Genomic DNA, 18224 nt, shown 5'->3' on the forward strand with positions numbered 1-18224 from the left:
GTCTTCTTCCTATCTAATTAAAGGTATAGTCTTTGTAAACACACTTTTTTGTTGAAGAAGATTATAGAAAAGAGAGATCCCCTTTTGTTGATGTATGGGGATCTTAAGGAAGGACCAAGCCGATTGGGGAACATTATAGGTCCATGATGGGAGGTTGGAAATGCAATTCTTAGTTCGGATGTAGAGGAATAAATCTGAATTTGGCAATTAAAATTTATTTTGAAGTGTAGGAAATGGTTTGATCACCCCATTATCAAGTAGATCAGATAGATATTTAATTCCCTTCTCTATCCATGGTGTAAATGAGGTTGTCTTTATGAAATTATGTAGAGTATTTAGCGGAATTTGGACTTTGGTAGGAAGAGGGTGTGAGGAAGTTAGATGCAGAAATCGAACCCAGGATTTAAGTGTTGCTAATATTGTTGGGGAGATGCGAGAAGGTATCTTGGCTCCAAGTGCCATGGAAGGAATCCATATTGATAGATTATTTCCTGGGACCTTAGCAGTTTCCATCTTCCCTCAAATTGTAGATGGAGGAGATAGAAACCATTCCTTAGACTGTGTAAGAACCGAGGCTAAATAATAATCTTGGAAATCCACATACCCTGTTCCCCCAGCTTGACGTTTCTTCACTAAGTTTGAATGAGCACATCTAGATTTTTTACCTTGCCAGATGAATCTAGAAAACATAGTCTGAAGGGATTGGAAATATTATAACGGAATTGGAATCGGGAGAGTTCTAAAAAAGTATAAAATTTGTGAAAGGTGAAGCATTTTAAATGCTGCCAAACGTCCCATCCATGAAAATTCATGGGATGCTAGTTTAATGAGATTTTCTTGTAATGCATTACGAAGTGGAATATAATTATATTGGAACAGTGTTTTACATGAATTTGATAATTGAATACCCAAATATTTAATTGTTCTTTCAGTCCATGTATAATGGAATTTTAATTTAAGATGTTTAGTAGTATTTTCATCTATCCCCAAGTTCAATATACAAGATTTATTCGCGTTAAGCCTGTAATAAGAAACTTTGCTGAACATATTTAGTGTTTCCTGAATTTCCGGTAAGGATTTCACAGGATCAGTAATCATAAGAACAACATCATCTGCAAAAAGGTTGATTTTATGTTCCTGTTCAGCAATGGTAACTCCTAGAATTTTTTTGTTGGACCTAATACTCTCAGCTAGGGGTTCAATAACAAGGTTAAAAATTAGGGGGGATAAGGGGCATCCTTGTCGTGTACCATTTGTTATTGGGAATGGAGGTGATAAAGAATCCGTAGTGTACACTCGAGCCAAGGGGACAGAGTAAGGGGCTAATATTGCTTTGTTGATTTGACCTGTTAAGCCAAATTTAGTCACAACTGATGACAGGTATCCCCAATGAACTCTATCAAATTCTTTTTCAGCGTCAAGCGACAGAAACAAGGATGCCGATTTGGTGAGTTCTACATGGTGTATTATCACAAGTTGCGGGAAAATTACAAACTTTAATTTTTTTTTCACAAAGTTGTCACTAAATGATATATTGCTCACACATGCCATGGGCATATGTGAAATGACACCCCAAAATAAATTCTGCTGCTTCTCCTGAGTACGGGGATACCACATGTGTGGGATTTTTTGGGAGCCTAGCCGCGTACGGGGCCCCGAAAGCCAAGAACCGCCTTCAGGTTTTCTAAGGGCGTAAATATTTGACTTCACTCCTCACTACCTATTACAGTTTTGAAGGCCATAAAATGCCAAGATGGCACAAACCCCCCCCCCAAATGACCCCATTTTGGAAAGTAGACACCCCTAAATTTAGGGGTACACTAGTGAGACTCACAGGTAAAAAAGCACCTAGGCTGTCAGCGACTGTATCAAAACGCTACAAGAAAAACTGTTAGCGATCGCAGGGATCAGGCCTGACTCTGCGAACGCTGCAGTTATGTGTGTTGTGTTTTGTAAGTGACAGTGATCGATCGATACTGCACTTGGGTGGGCTGGTCTGGGCTTGGCGGAGGGGCTAAACGCAGGTGCTAGCAGGTATCTGGGCTGATCCCGCTAACAATACGTTTTGGGAAACCTAAACTGCTGGCGACGCTAATATAGATCTGATCAGATACTATATTACTAAGGGAGGTGTATGCTTTGTACGTGGGTGTTAGCGGTACTGGCACTAACCTGACGCTGCCTGGGGCGACGCAGACCTTATCTGACCCTCAAACTTATATCACCCGCCGGGTGATCAGGGGGTTAAACCTTTATTAGGTAATAAATGGTGGGTGCCCTGAAACTATAAAAAAAGAACTAACCAACCAGCGTCACCTGTAACAGTTATATGGTGATCACTGGTGAAAGGGTTAACTAGGGGGCAATCAGGGGGCTTTATGCGGTAGTATATGGGGGTCCCTGGCGCTATAAAAAGCTGCGGCGAACCTAAATACCTACCTGCCTAACTAGCGTCACCTGTGACACTAATACAGCGATCAGAAAAACGATCGCTTATTAGGCTGGGTTCACACTGCTGCGGGGGGAGATCCGGATGTGATTCGCACCGCACTGCAGTGCAAATCACATCCGATCTCCGTAGTGATGCGAGTTCAGCCATACAGATAGTATGGCTGAATTCGCATCGCTCCCGCAGCAAACTCGCACGGGACCCTTTTTTTGGTCCGCAGCAGAATCGGATCGCATGGGTGGGAGTGGAGTGTCAGTGAAATGTTAATGACACCCCCAGATCAGTTCGCATATCGCAGTGCGATCTGCAAACTCGGATCGCATGGTGTGAACACCCATGTGATCCGATTCTGCTGCGGACCAAAAAAAGGGTCCTGTGCGAATTTGCGGCGGGTGCGACGCAAATTCAGCCATACTATCTGTATGGCTGAACTCGAATCGCACAGAGATCGGATGTGATTTGCACTGCAGTGCGGTGCGAATCACATCCGTTCTAATAAACCGCTGCAATGTGAACCCAGCCTTAGTGACACTGGCGACGGGGGGTGATCACGGGGTTAAACCTTTATTGGGGGGGTTAGGGGGGTACCTTAGAACTAAAGGGGGCTAACCCTAACTGCCCTAACAGTTATTACAGTCACAAATGACACCAATGCAAAAAAAAAAAAATGCAATTGGTGTCACTGTGACTGGGGGGGGCAGGGGTAATTGGGGGGGTGATCGGGGGGTGAAGGGGGGGTGTGAGTGTGCCTGGCATGTTCTACTGTGTAGTGTCGTGTTGGTGCAACTCACCGATCCTCTCTCCTCGGTGCCGGAACGAAAAATACCGACACGGAGGAGAGATTACATCACTTCCTCTGCCTGTGTTTACATTACAGGAGAGGAAGTGATGTCAGTCACGCCTCACTTCCATTCGTCAGGAGCGATCGCGAGGGGGTGGCCATGAACGAATGGCCACCCCCTCATCCCGGATCGCTCCTGTACGGATACCGACCGCCGCTGGCACCGGGGGGGGGCCCGATCGGGCCCCCCATCCGCGAGAAGGCAGGGACGTATATATACGCCCATATGGCTGCCCGTGCCATTCTGTCGACGTATATCGTCGTGCGGCGGTCGGCAAGTGGTTAAACCTATGAAAAAACGAGTTATTACCGTATATACTCGAGTATAGGCCGACCCGAATATAAGCCGAGGCCCCCAATTTACCCCCAAAAAAACTGGCAAACTTATTGACTCGTGTATAAGCCGAGGGTGAGACATGCCTGTCCATCCCTGTGTGTGTGTCCGTCCATCCCTGTGTGTCCGTCCGTCCCTGTGTGTCCGTCCATCCCTGTGTGTCCGTCCATCCATCCCTGTGTGTGTGTGTGTCCATCCATCCATCCATCCCTGTGTGTGTGTGTCTCCATCCATCCATCCATCCATCCCTGTGTGTGTGTGTCTCCATCCATCCATCCATCCATCCCTGTGTGTGTGTGTCTCCATCCATCCATCCATCCCTGTGTGTGTGTGTGTGTATCCATCCATCCCTGTGTGTGTGTGTGTCTCCATCCATCCATCCATCCGTGTGTGTGTGTCTCCATCTGTGTGTGTGTGTGTGTGTGTGTGTGTGTGTGTGTGTGTGTGTGTGTGTGTGTGTGTGTGTGTGTGTGTGTGTGTGTGTGTGTGTGTGTCCAGCCTACCTGTGTCCCGAGCCTTTGTCCCGAGCCTCCGTCCCGTGTCGTGCCGTGCCTTGCCTTCGTCCCGTCCCGTCCTGTCCCGTGCCGTGCCGTGCCTTGCCTCCGTCCCGTGCCCTCTTCGTCGGCGGCCATTGTAAAATTCAAAAGCCGCGCCTCCTCCTTCGCCTGTGATAGGCGGAACACTGAATTTCCCAGCAGCCTGTGTTCCGCCTATCACGGACGTCGTATCATCCTCGTCCGTAGTACGAGGATGAGAAGATGCCCGTGATAGGCGGAACACAGGCTGCTGGGAAATTCAGTGTTCCGCCTATCACAGGCGAAGGCGGAGCCGGAGGCGCGGCTTTTGAATCATAGAATGGCCGCTGTCTGTCTGCTCGACACGCTGATCGAGCGGGCAGACAGCGATGACTCGAGTATAAGCCGAGGGGGGCACTTTCAGCCTCAAAAAAGAGGCTGAAAATCTCGGCTTATACTCGAGTATATACGGTACTCTATTAGTAGTTATTTGGCAATATATGTTGCAAGAGGAAAAAAAAAAAATTAATTAATTAATTAATTAAAAAAAAAAAAAAAAAAAAGAAAGGAGAGAAGAAAAAAATAAATAAAAAAGAGTAAAGAAATAAATATTTTCCAAGAGTCAGCAGTAATCCACTCAAAGGAATGCTGACCAAGATAGGGGGGTGAAGTTCAAGTAGTAAGGTATTGAGCATCAAAAAAGACCGTATATGTCAGTAATGCATATGAGTTAACAGGCAGGAGTAGTTCATTTGTATTTAATTCTATTTTGTTCACTTTTTTTGTCCAAAGTGGAACAAATTTGGTTTTTTCTTTAAGGCAGGGGTGTTATGTGGAAGATCAACTATAATACCCCATGTTTGCAGTAATTGCATGCCATCTTCAATGGTAGATATAGCAAAATGTTTCCCGTTGTAAGTGGTCAAGATAGTGGCTGGATGTGTCCATTTGTATGTGATCTTATGATTAGATAATGCCTTCGTTACAGTTTTGAGCTGTCTTCTCATTTGTAGTGTAAATTGCGAGAGATCGGCGAATAATTGTATATCTGAGTATGGTGGTGGCAGAGTAGTTAGCTCCCTCGCGTTGGAGGGAATTTGCTCTTTAGCTTGATAAAAATGAATTCGCAGAATAACATCTCTGGGAATTGATTCTTCTAGATGTTTTGGTTTGGGAATTCTATGAATACGATCGATTGTACGTTCAATCAGCAATAATTCTGGCAATAATGTAGAAAATAGTGTATTTGCATAGTTACGTAGGTCCATAGGTAGAACTGACTCTGGAACTCCTCTCATTTTTTCCTCTCACCACTAGGGCGGGACTATGGCCTGCAAGACCTTTTGACCAAAGCGCTGCTCTTTCACCAACAGGTCTTGACCCTTAAAAAAAAAAAAAAAAAAAGACAAGGTACCCGTCTTCCTGACTTGTTTTGTTTCCTCCACTCAACTCCTTACATTCAATGTGGGAAAATTTAATTCCCTCTCTCCCGAGGGATTGGCACAAAACATGGGCAAAACAATTTCTTGGCTTCTGTGAAACTTTGAAGCCAATTTAGCAACTTTAAGGAGCACTCTTCCAGAGGCTCGAAGGGCATGCAAAACTAGAGACAGATCCCACATAGAGAAGGGTGGCCCCTGATCTGGTCTCTGCCTACCCAGTGCTTTGAAGAATCTCACCACCCACGGGTTGGTGGCCAGCCGTTTTTTCTAAAAAGGTACTGAGGGCTGACACCTGCCTCTTTAACGTGCTTAGGGCTAAGACCTTGTCTGCCCCGCACTGCTGGAATTCCAGCACTGCAATGGGACTTTGTACTTGTGTCAGTGAATCGCTTCCAGGTTTTCCGGTATATCCAGCGGGTCTCCTTTTTCTTGCTGTCAAGCAGAGTGGACACTAACCTGTCTCAGAAGCCTTTCGATTTTTAGCAGCTCCTCCTCAGTAACCAGGCTGCAAGGTTCCACTGCCGACTCCCCCCCCCCCCCCCCACGAGGACAAAAAAAGGGCCCTGTGAGAGAAGATCCTTCCGGACTGGTAACATCAAGGGAGTTCTGCTGCTGGTTGTTTCAGAACCAAGAACCAGGGTGTTCTGGGCCAGTGCAGTGCCACAAGGATCAGAGATGTATTGTTTTCTGTGTGAAACTTTATTAGAACCGCTGGCAGCAGGGCATAGCATGGCATAGCACCTGGAGAAATGCCAGTTTTGCTTTAGGGCATTCACCCCAAGAGTGCCTTCCGATCTGTTCAGCGAGAAGAAAAGCAGACTTTTTGTGTTCTATTTTGATGCAAAATGATCCACGCTCAGAGCACCCCCATTTTCTGGTTATCTACTTGAAGACCTCTTGGTTTAGGAATCGCTCTCCCTCAGTGTTCTGCTGAGAAAATTTGCAACTGTGTTTTTCTCTGGCTTTAAATACACCGCCGAGAGGGACAGTGTGTTGTATTCGGCCCAGCCCAGAATATCTGACACCAGGGATAAAAGGGCTACGCTCTCCGTTCACCCTTGTCCTTTTTTATACGCCACTACCGAGGAGTTGCCCGGGCGTGGTTGTATGTGGTGGCCCCCCAGTTCCCCCTGGAAGGCCTTGAGTGCTAAGGACACCACCCTCAATTCCTTCCAGTTCGATTACCTTTGGAATTCCTCTCCTTTCCAGGTGACTTGTGTTATCCGAACCCCCGAATGACCACGTGACTGTGACCACGAATGCAAGCGTCAGGGGATGGGGTGCACCCCCATCCCCTGACGCTTGCATTCGTGTTGACGATTTTGGTTCACTGTCGCCCTCCACCGTGTCGCCCTCCACCGTGATAAAGAAATTTTTTCAGAGGCAGAATTCTCACTAGGGTATCTAATGATGAGTGACTGTGGTCCCATACCTTCAGTATGAAGCGCTACAGGGGACGAAAGTGCAGCCCTGCCCACTGTACTGCTGGATTAGCTGAAGTGAACAGCCCCAGTGAGGACATTGCCTTCCTTATTGTAACTGGCTCGTTGCACTGCAGCAGTCTCATTGCGCTGTCTATCTTCTGCACCTTTTCTTGTCGCAGAAATTACTTACCCCAGGTAAGTAATGCGCTGCAAGGGCACCAAGTTGGACTTTTTGAGGTTTAACAGCCATCCCAAGCCCCTCAGAAAGTCCTTTGCCAACTCCAAATCACAAGTTAACTGTTCTGCAGAAGCCGCAAAGAGAAGTTGTCCAGGTAGGTGATTATCGAGACGCCTCAGACGTATTAAGGCCAGGGCCTCTGCTATGACCTTCGTGAAAATGCAGGGCGAGGAGGATAGGATAAATGGAAGAGCCTGGAATTCCAAGTTTATTATTTCTTCTCCGACACTTACTGCCAGTCGAAGAAACCTCTGAAACCCCTCTGCAATCGGGATATGCAGATTGGATCCAATATTTTTAGGGATGCCTAACGGAATTCATGGCAGACCACAGACTGGTTCAGGGCTTTATGTTTAAAATAAGTCTGTACTTCCCTGAGTGTTTCCATACAATGAAGACGTGGGAGTAAAGCCCTTCTCCCATCTCGTTTACTGGTACCCGGTGCACTACATTCTGGTTTTCCAAATCCACTAGTGGTTCCAGCTGGGCCTCTGACTTCTCCACACATCTGGGAAGCTCCGTGAACAGGAGTCTGCGTGGGGAAGATCTTAGGAACTTTAGCCAGTATCCCTTCCTGGCAATCCCCAGAATATATTGGCTGGAGGAGACTGCTTCCCACTGTGGGAGGAAGGCCCCCAATCTTCCCCCACCATGGCCAAATGGTCATTGAGTTTTGCGGGGCTGGTCATGAGTGCGAAAAATTGCTCCCCCTTTCCCTTTGGGTGCAGGGTTTCTTCTGACCCTGGCGTTAAACTCCTGTGCGCCTTTGAGGACAAACCTTTTTTTCGTTTGGACTGGGAGCTTACGTTTAATTGGAAACAGTTTATTTTGATCAGCTGGGAGATCTAGAACGGCTTACAGACCAGGTCCAAAGAGTAAATCCCCTGTTAGTGGGATGCCACACAGCTTGACTTTGGAGGCGATATCCCCCTGCCAAGTCTTAAGCCACAAGGATCTGGCAGGCATATGTACGGACTCTGTCAATGTGTCCAATACATAGGCCACCCCTCTAAGCAGCATTAGAAAAGAAGATAGTACTGTCTCCTTAGAGGTCAGATCAGTGGGCCTGGACACTTGGGAAAAAGCTGTGTCCAATTTTGGGTTCTTGTTCCACATGGATGCAGGATCTTGAAAGAATGGAAACCTGCTCTTCAGTGCCCTAGAGAAGAATGGTTTCTTTTCCAGATCCAGCCACTCTTTTTTGACCGCGTCCACCAGAACACCATGGACAGGAAAAACCCTTCTCTGCTGTTTGCCCATGCCCTGAAACGTCTGGTTGTGGAGCGTCAAAAGCTTTTTGTCTGCGTGAATCCCTAGAGTGGTGTGGATCGCCCCTAAGGAGGTCTTCCACCTCCTCTAGGGAGAACTTATAGCATGAGGGCCTACTGGACCCCTGTCCAGCCCTTCCCTCTCTGACTCTGCTTGGAAGGTCGAGGCTGCATTGTCTGGTTGCTTGCAGTCTCCTCTCTGGAGACTCCAGGGGTCCCTTCATCTTTGGCAGGTGATGACCGGCAGCATTGGTGCTGAACCCTGCTGTGCTGACAGAGAAGCTGGGACAGGTAAAGGGGCCGTTGACAGCTGGAATCCTTCAAAAAGCATCCTAAATGTCTGGAATGTGCAGGAACGCTCCTTCACTGAGGCTGCTAAATCGCTCTCCTGCTCTGAAGCCCGTTCCCTAACAAGCGCGTCTATGCATTCTTTGCATAACACTTTGGACCAACTGTTGCCTAACGTGGTCCTGCAGAAGGGGCATTTCTCCTTAGAGCCATGGTAGTACTTTGACTTCTCTGTGGCTTTAGCCTGAAATAAATAAGAACATTGGGGCTGTGTTAGCAGCTGTTGTGACCCTGATCCTCCTCTGCAAGCCTAGGAAATACACCCGGGGACACTCCAGGCTCTCCTCCCAGGACCTGAGCCTCCCACTCCTCTGACCACTCAGAGAGAGCCCCCTCCACCCTAGGAGCTATCCGGTGGTGAGAAGTAAAGGTAAGGGGCAATCCCTACCCAGGTAGAGGTAAAGCTGCCTTGCTGTGGCCAGTGGGCTCTGTATCTGGCATCCTGCGATGTGGTGCCTGGAGCCGGTCACTGCCTGTACACTGTGGTGGCTCCCTCCAGCCTCTGCCTGGCCCATTTTCAGCGTCCGTGGCCAGAACCAGAAGCCATGGATCGAGGGGAAGTGTCTGCCTCTACTGGAAATGAAGTCACCTGACACTTGGTCCACTCAAGCTCAATTGTGGCCACACAATGTGCAAGGGGAGAGGGGTCACTTCCCCCTGCACCTCCCCTTGGATCTGAAAGGGGGCCCCCGGATCGTCCGCCCACACTTGGGAGACGATGGGGTGGCGTACGAAAAACTGGGGTCAGGTATACAACCGCCGCTGATCCCAGGAGTCCCCAGCCTCCTTTACAGGATCCAATCTGCCTCAGCCTCCCTGACTATCCAGCCTCGGTTCCCTGCAGTGTCTCCCACCAAAGGAAACACTGGTAACTGAAGGGCCAGCAGGGGAAGCTGGAATTTTAATGATGGCTGATGCAGTGCTTCCTGTGGAAGGGAGGAGCCAGTGTCTCTCATGGTGGCTGTCCTAAAAGACGCTGGGGGAAATCCCTCCTGAGATGTGTGCAAACCTGGTGGCCACTACAAGAAACGCTCTGTGATTGCCAACAAGGGTTTTACCACCAAGTACTAAGTCAACTTTTGTGAAAGGGTCAAATACTTATTTCACTTAATAAAATGCAAATCAATTTATATCTTTTTTGAAATGCGTTTTTATGTATTTTTTTATTATACTGTCTCTCACTCTTAAAATAAACCTACCAATAAAATGATATAATTTCTTTGTCAGTGGGCAAATGTATGAAATCAGCAGGGGAGCAAATACTTTTTTCCCCTCACTGTAACAGGGTATTACTGAAACATGAACTGGAGCAAAGTCTTGCCAGGAGGAAAACAGATAGCAGAAAGAGGTTCAAATCTCTTTGTTTAATACTATAAAAAAAAAAAAAAAAAGTTTTTTCTGATAACACAAAATTTACTTGACATAAATATTTGATCTGATTGTATCTTAATTTAAAAAAACGAACCCTTACAAATTTCCCCACCCCATCCTCAGGCATACGTCCCTGATCCCATACTTTGGACAAGCAGCTGCATTAGCCTGCACACAGCTTGTGATTTATTCTATGTAAAAGCCTTAGAAGAATGGTAAGCGCATATGCCACGTTGAAGAGGAGCCTTATGCCCCATACACACGGTCGGACATTCAGAGCACAAAATCTTATTTTTTTCAGACGGATTTTGGCCGAAACTTGTGTTGCATACACACGGTCGGACAAAGTTGTCGGAAAATCCGATCGTTCGGAACGAGGTGACGTAAACATCGTACGACGGGACTACATAGAGGCCAGTAGCCAATAGCTTTCGTCTCCAAATTTCTGAGCATGCGTGGCACTTCATGCGTCGGAATTCTCTACACACGTTCAGAAAAAGTCAGATCGGATTTTGGAAAATTTTAGATCCTGCTCTCAAACTTTTTCAATCGGAAATTCTGAAAGAAAAAGCCCACACAAGATCGGATTTTCCAACAACATAATACGATCTGACTTTTTCCGGCGGAATTTCTGACCGTGTTTATCGGGCATAAGAGTAAAACAGCAGGATAAGCACCCAGTATAATAAAAAAAAAAATACCTCACTTAGTCTTCTGCAGAGATGTTCTTCCCAATTTTCTTCTGGTGGAGACTCTGGAATAAAAACCCAATCTGCTCCACAAGCCAGAGCTGTTACTAGAGCCAAGTATCTATAATTTGAAGAAAGTGGTACGCCGTAAGAATATAGGTCTATGTAAATATACAGTATATAGTGTGTGTAAGCTATATACAGTATACACCTACCAATATAATTCACATTCAACTTCCTTTATTCAAACTACTGTATATAGCCATTTATAGTTTGTCTGAGTAGAAGAACTTACCCACAGTGGCGACCCATCACTTCAAGAACAAAGGTCCTTTGGTGACTGAAAAGGAAAAAACATGCAAATTATTTCTCTTTGTGATTTAAATGCAAACAGTTTTATTAGGCATTGTTACTTAAAAGGTGTTATAGCCAAATTTGTCATGACAAGTGAAGGGTGGCTGAAATAACTAGAGGTCCCTGGATTAAGTTAAGTTAACTCAAAAAGCACCCAAATCAGTACAATTTATAGGTAATACATTTTGATAACCATTGGCCTATAACTTGACTCCCTTTCTCAAAACCTGCATCCTAGATTACAGGGTATTGGAGCTGCACGATTCTGGCCAAAATGAGAATCACCATTTTTTTGCTTAGAATAAAGAGCACGATTGTCTCATGATTCTCACGGCGTAACATCATCTTTCACATGATACAAAAACATTGGGCTAACATTACTGTTTATTAATTCATTGAAGTGTATTTTTCCCACAAATTTAGGTTTGAAAGATCGCTGCGCAAATACAGTGTGACATAAGATATTGCAACAACTGCCATTTTGTGCTCTAGAGCATGCCTGCCCAACTTTCCTCTGATGTGGCCCGCGCCTCCCGCTCTAGAATGGCAGGTCGGCAAGCCCAGATGGCGGGTTCCAGACCCACCATGTCCGAGTATCAACGGAGAACCAAGCAGTACCAGTCAGAAGTGCCCACCAGTACTCAGAAATTCTAGCCAGCAGTACCCAAAAGCACCACCCACCAGTACCCAAAAGTACCCAGCAGTACCAGCCAGCAGTACGCAACAGTACACAAAAGTACCAGCCACCAGTACCCAGCAGCACCAGCCAGCAGTACCCAGAAGTACCACCCAGCAGTACCCAAAAAAGTACCCACCTGTACTCAGAAGTACCAGCCAGCAGTACCCACCAGTACCCAGAGGTACCAGCCAGCAGTACCCACCAGTACTCGCCAGCAGTACCCACCAGCAGTATTTCCCAATACCAGCCAGCAGTACCCACCAGTACCAGCCAGCAGTACCCATCAGCCATACCTGCCCTGAAGGGCAGCCAGCAGCAGCCACCAGCCATGCCAACCTGGGAGGCAGCAGCAGCCAGCGACACTTGCAGCAATCTTGAGGAAGAAGTGAAGATTGAGGTCAGTTAAGGTGCAGGTAAACTGCAGTGCATCAGTGTCTTTAGAGCGGCACATTTAAACTGACCTGCGTCCTTTTACATGCGCCTATCTCCAATCCGATCTGCTAAAAAAAAACAGAAGGGAATCTGTCCTCTTCTGTCTGGGTGGATCGGAGGACTCATAAAGTAGAGTGGGCTGTGTGCCTGTCTGCTCTGCATATGCAGAGTGGAGATAGACCTGTCATCTGCCCGCTCTGCTCATTGTGGCCCATGACCAGCTGCTAAGTCGCTAAAGTGGCTCTTGCTCTTCAAAAGGTTGAGCACCCCTAGGGTCTCTGCTAAAAAAATATATATTGTTTGGGGGTTCCAAGTAATTTTCTAGAAAAAAATACTGATTTTAACTTGTAAGCAACAAGTGTCAGAAAAAGGCTTAGTCTTTAAGCAGTTAAACTGACCTAATTTACAGACTGAAGTTCATCGCTTTGCTCTAAAAGAATTACAGTAAGTGTTACAATGTTTCTCTTTATCTCTGCCTAAGCGATGCTGTGAACAATACTAGTTATTCGTGTAAAACCAGTCTACCAATGTTCCTGTAATGTCCTGTCTACATCTTTTGGCACCTTCACAATAAAGTAACTATTCTACAGAAGTTCTTCCTCGATGGTGTGTGACCAATCTTCTTTTTCTTCAAACTTGGCAGGTTGCCTGGGTTTTCTTCTTTTTTGAAAGCTGTCAGCAGTGAGCAGAGAACTCTCTGCACTGAATCGGGAAAATGCTGTGTTAAGATCGGGAGGGGGGTAGAATCGTGATCTCAATTCGTTTTAGGATTAATCGTGCAGCTCTACAGGATACATTACATAACTACAGATGGAATGGCTAGTCTCAAATTTCACTCATTTCTAATCATGTCCGCAAAAACCAGGAATGAGGCAGAATAACCACAGAGAAGCACAATGCAATTTCTGATTATTGTCCTCTATGGTTACATTTGTAGAAATCATAGAAAGCATATGATCTCACTGATATCCTTATGGAAACTGAACGCTCTTCCTTCATTGAAAATCTGCACATTCAGGGCAATAAATCTAAATTTCCGTAAAGTCTGGGAGCCGTTGGTCTCAAATTTTCTTCTGCATAACTTTGACCACTGGGTACCGGAGTGATGGCCATATTCTGCACAACACACATACTCCTCAGCTTGGTGCCCCCCCCCCCCCCCCCGGTTGCCTCCCTTCCTTCTTTAATCCTTCCCCTACTACCCCACTTTTTCTTTCCTATTTCTCTCCTACTCTACTCATTGGGTATATCCAACTATGTATGCAGTCTATGTGACTCCCCACTGAACCATACACCATTCTCACTATGATCATTGATCAGTCTCCAATATCACTCGTCTAAACAATTTATTACCCTATGGAAAGTATAATTACAATGTATGTGGCTTGCAACACCATATGTCACATGTAAGTCAGAGTTTACTTGCTTTTTGTATGTTTGTAAAACTTTTCTTAAACTCATAAACAATTAAAGCGCAAGAAGAACATGTACATAGTAACTTTATTCATAGCAAATCTGCAGTGAAATTAAGTGAAACACTACTTGCATATAATAGCAGGCCCTTACAACTAGTTTCAGCTTTTTTCTAGAAAGTCCTGGATGCCTGAAAGCTATTACTACGCAATTACTGGCTTCAACTTGGAAGCTGGCACTTTAACACAAGTGAGTTACTGTTAGTCAGGGAGATTGCCCATCATATCGGCAGGCCTATAACAGAACATGGTGCGCCAAAGTGCTGTCCTCTTAGCTGAAGACCATATCTGTATAACAGAGAACACCAGGTTTGCCTGTTCTCAAAGTGCACTAGGAAAAAAAAAAGGATGTACTTACAGCTAAAGGTTCTGTTGCACTTTGAAGTGAAACGCTAACTATGAACATATTTTCGATCGTACATTCAGTAAACAGTACTAACAGTATATCTTGTAGTGTATTTTCTGTTCATTGTCAGCAAACTATGTGACGTACCTTTTTTTCCCTTCCCTAATAAAATAAGGCACAAGTGACAGGTTTGGACATAATTATGCAGAAATGACTGACATTGACCAAACATTCACTGAAGACAAATCTTCCAATTCATGAAATGTAACTAAAAGGGATTGAATCACATCCAGGGAATGTTTGGAAAAAGTCAGAGACAGCATGACCTCTTAAACCCATACAAGTAAAAAGAAGCAGAATCTTTAAAAAAATCATCAGTTTTTATTGTTGTCTTAGGCCCCGGTTAAGGAGATTCACCCTCTCTATTTGTTCACCATTATCATTGAAAGAGAAAGTAAAAGAAAATCCCCAAAGTTAGGTTGTCCCCAGAAAGGTAATAGAGGGGAAATCTTCCAATGGGGACATTTGTCCAGGTGATCTGGGGGTCCCCAAGAAATTCCCTTAAATTTGCAGAGAGTTCCTCTCACGTCCTGTTTTGCTATGGGACAGGAAGGTAAATCTTCCCAATCCAAAATGGAAAAAAAAAAAGTTTGACTATAGTTCTACTTTAAGTTGAATTTGTACGCAAGTTGGAACATATACATTTTTTAGTGTAACTACAGCCAAATTTTTTTTTTGAAGATTTGGATAGATAACATAGGGAAGGGTTAACACCCCTGTAATGTTTATTTTGCTGTCTGTGCTCCTGTTCAGAAGATTTCCCCTTACTTTCTGTCCCTGTGAGAATTGGATTTGAAAATTTTGGTTTGCCATGGAAACAAGGATTGGTGAAAAAGCTTCAGTGGAGACACTTTTTTCCTGTTGTCTCCTACCGTTTGTATGCAAGTAGAATGTATGTAACTCGCGGACTGCCTGTATTGAGGCTTATATGCTTACAAATGTCAAATAATCCGTACATTACATACGAACACGAGTGTGCCAATATAAAAGTGCAATACAAAGTGACATGACTTTACCATAACATACTATTTCTATATGTACAGGGTGTATATTATATATACACACAGTGCCTTGAAAAAGTATTCATACCCCTTGACATTTTCCACATTTTGTCATGTTACAACCAGAAACGTAAATTCACTTTATTGGGACTTTATGTGATAGACCAACACAAAGTGGCACAAAATTGTGAAGTGGAAAGAAAATGATAACTGGCTTTCCACATTTTTACAATTATGTGAAAAGTGTGGCATGCATTTGTATTCAGCCCCCATTCACAATTATGTGCCGGTTTGTGTTGTTCTATCGCATAAAATACATTTAAATTTTTGGTTGTAACATGACAAAATGTGGAAAATTTCAAGGGGTATGAATACATTTTCAAGGCACTGTGTATATGTATATATATATATATATATATATATATATATATATATATATATATATATACATATATATATATATATATATATATTAATTACACATACATACACACAGTGTATATATATATATATATATATATATATATATATATATATATACACACACACACACACACACACACATATATATATAAAAAAACTGATTCCCAAAATATAAAACACATAGGTCACATAGGTGAATCCTCCCACGTCTAATAATGGTGTTGAATGAAATGTTCCCAATAGGTTTAACCCATTATAAATCAGATACTTACATTACATAATAAAAATATTATTGATCATAAAACATTTATTCATAAACATCCAAAATATTTTTTTTTTTCGTTTTGGATAAAGTGAGAAAGAGTTATACCCTCTGCCAAAATTTCTGTTGCTGCCATTGTGCCTGCTGGAGATGCACACCTCTATTGGTCCTGGTAAGCATTGTTACTGGGACATAAATGAAAGCAAAATCCTACATTTTAGAGTTGTCATGAAAGCAAGAGGTGAGGGTAAATTTTGCAGTGCAAAGAAATATTCTTGTGACATTTGCCTAAGATGGAAAATGTCCTCTCACTTCCCCTAAAGTTTTCAAGACTACCTTATTTAACTGAAAGTAAACCCTCCTATCCGTTACAGCCAAGGAAGCTGCTATCTTAGCCTCTGTTTGATCTGCAGTTGACATGGTTCTGCACATGATCAGTTTTGACCCCAACCATTTAATGGCTTGACAGTTTGATTGAGAGTCCAAGCACCTTTGACGGTTATCACTCATGACATACCTTGAATGTAACTGTATTGGAAAAGAGTTAAATGGAAATAAAGGCAGCAATACTCACCAATGGTCCAATGCCCACGAGGTCCCTAGCCAGCATCTTCTCCCTGGCTTCTTCTGGGTGCCAGTCTTGAGCCATCTTTACTGGCCTGATGAAGTCACTCCCATGCATGTGGGGGAAGTCAATTATCCCTGCACACTGGCACTATGCGGGAAAAGTAAACAGAGCTGCTTCATGTACGTTCTGCAGAGGACTGCAAACAGGGAGGTAATAGTATTTATTGCAGCAGAGACATTGCATGTCTCTGCTGCAATAAAGGGCTTTCCTGTTGTATTTTTAGCATTTAGTTCCACTTTCAGTTTATGGATTTACTTCAGCCTTAAATAAGCCCAGTATCCCTAACTAGAGGTCGACAGATATGGGTTTTTCTCTGGCCGATGCCGATATTTAGAAATCATGGCGGCCGATGGCCGATATATGATGCCGATTTTTTTGGGCCGATGTGTTAGGCCGATTTTTTTTTTTTTATCCCCCCTTCATCTCATAAACAGACACCTTTCCCACTGGGGCGTTTTTTTTAGGCGCTTTTGGGCTAAAAATAGCGCCTGTAAAGTGCCTGCAAAACGGCTCCCCTGCAGTCTGTGTGAAAGACAAGAGTGCTTTCACACTGAGGTGATGCGCTGGCAGGATGTTAAAAAAAGGTCCTACAAGCAGCACGTTTGGAGTGGTGTATACCGCTCCTCCACCACTCCTGCCCATTGATATTAATGGGCACCACTGCCGAAGCGCATGCAATGCGATTTGGCAGCGGTGCTTCACGGGTGCATTTAACTCTTCTTCGGCCGCTAGCTGGGTTATATGCGCCCCACTAGCAGCCGAATAGCACCGCTAAAATGTTGGTAAAGCGCCGCTAAAACTAGCTGAATTTTACCATCAATGCCTGCCCGCTCCAGTGTGAAAGCAGCCTATAAAATAAAAACGGGTAGTCAAAACTTTTGGACAAAAAAAAAAAAAAATGGGCTAACTTTACAGTTTTAGTTTTTTTTTTTAAATCAATCAGTAAGTGTATTTTTTTCCCCAAAAAAATTGCATTTGAAAGACTTCTGTGCAAATGCCGTGTGACATAAAATATTGCAACAACCGCCATTTTATTCCGTAGGATCTCTGCTAAAAAATATATATATAATTTTTGAGGGGGGTCTAAGTGATTTTCTGGCAGAAAATACAGGACTTTTACTTGTAATTCTCAGTTCATTCATTCATTCATTCAAGTGTAAACATTGTATCGTTTTGTTCTTTTCTTGGCAGACTGCCCAGAGAGGAGGAAAGTCGTTTCTATGAACTCATGCAACTTACACTGACTTCTATTACAGAAGTCATTTCCAAGTCGCACTGTAGTTCTAAATCTGCCTTTTTATCAGCTCAATCGGCCGATGCCAATTAATTAAAAAACGGCAAATATCGGCCGATATATCGGCAGGCCGATATATATCGGTCGACCTCTATCCCTAACTGACTACTCTGATTTACTGTGGTATGTCTGCTTTTTCAGAGCCAACAGAAATTATCATGTGCAAAGCACTCCACACTGCCAAAGCATTGAGTCATCAGTACAAATAGGAATAGTGATTGGGGCAAAAGGGATTTTCAACCTTTTCTGAAACATGGAAAATGTCTTTACATGTGTTTTTCAGAGATTGCCGTCTTTGCAGATGTGCCTTAACTTTCTGCTAAACCATTGTTTATCAGTAGCGCTTGAACCAAT

General features: G+C 44.1%; 1 protein-coding gene across 2 annotated transcripts in view; it reads right to left on the reverse strand.

Annotated features, from left to right (window-relative positions):
* The window catches only part of PFKM (phosphofructokinase, muscle), a 139764-nt gene that overhangs the window by 61420 nt on the left and 60120 nt on the right, over positions 1–18224 (reverse strand). For both annotated transcript variants that reach the window (XM_077483731.1, XM_077483730.1), the window contains exons 8-9: positions 11215–11259; positions 10932–11040 (exon numbers count right to left, since the gene is read on the reverse strand). In XM_077483731.1, the coding sequence (XP_077339857.1) occupies positions 10932–11040; positions 11215–11259 (154 nt within the window). The remainder of the gene's footprint in view (positions 1–10931; positions 11041–11214; positions 11260–18224) is intronic.

The sequence above is a fragment of the Lithobates pipiens genome, unplaced genomic scaffold (assembly GCF_037356315.1).
Source record: "Lithobates pipiens isolate NorthernLeopardFrog02 unplaced genomic scaffold, aLitPip1_a1.2 Scaffold_16, whole genome shotgun sequence".
NCBI lineage: Eukaryota > Metazoa > Chordata > Amphibia > Anura > Ranidae > Lithobates > Lithobates pipiens.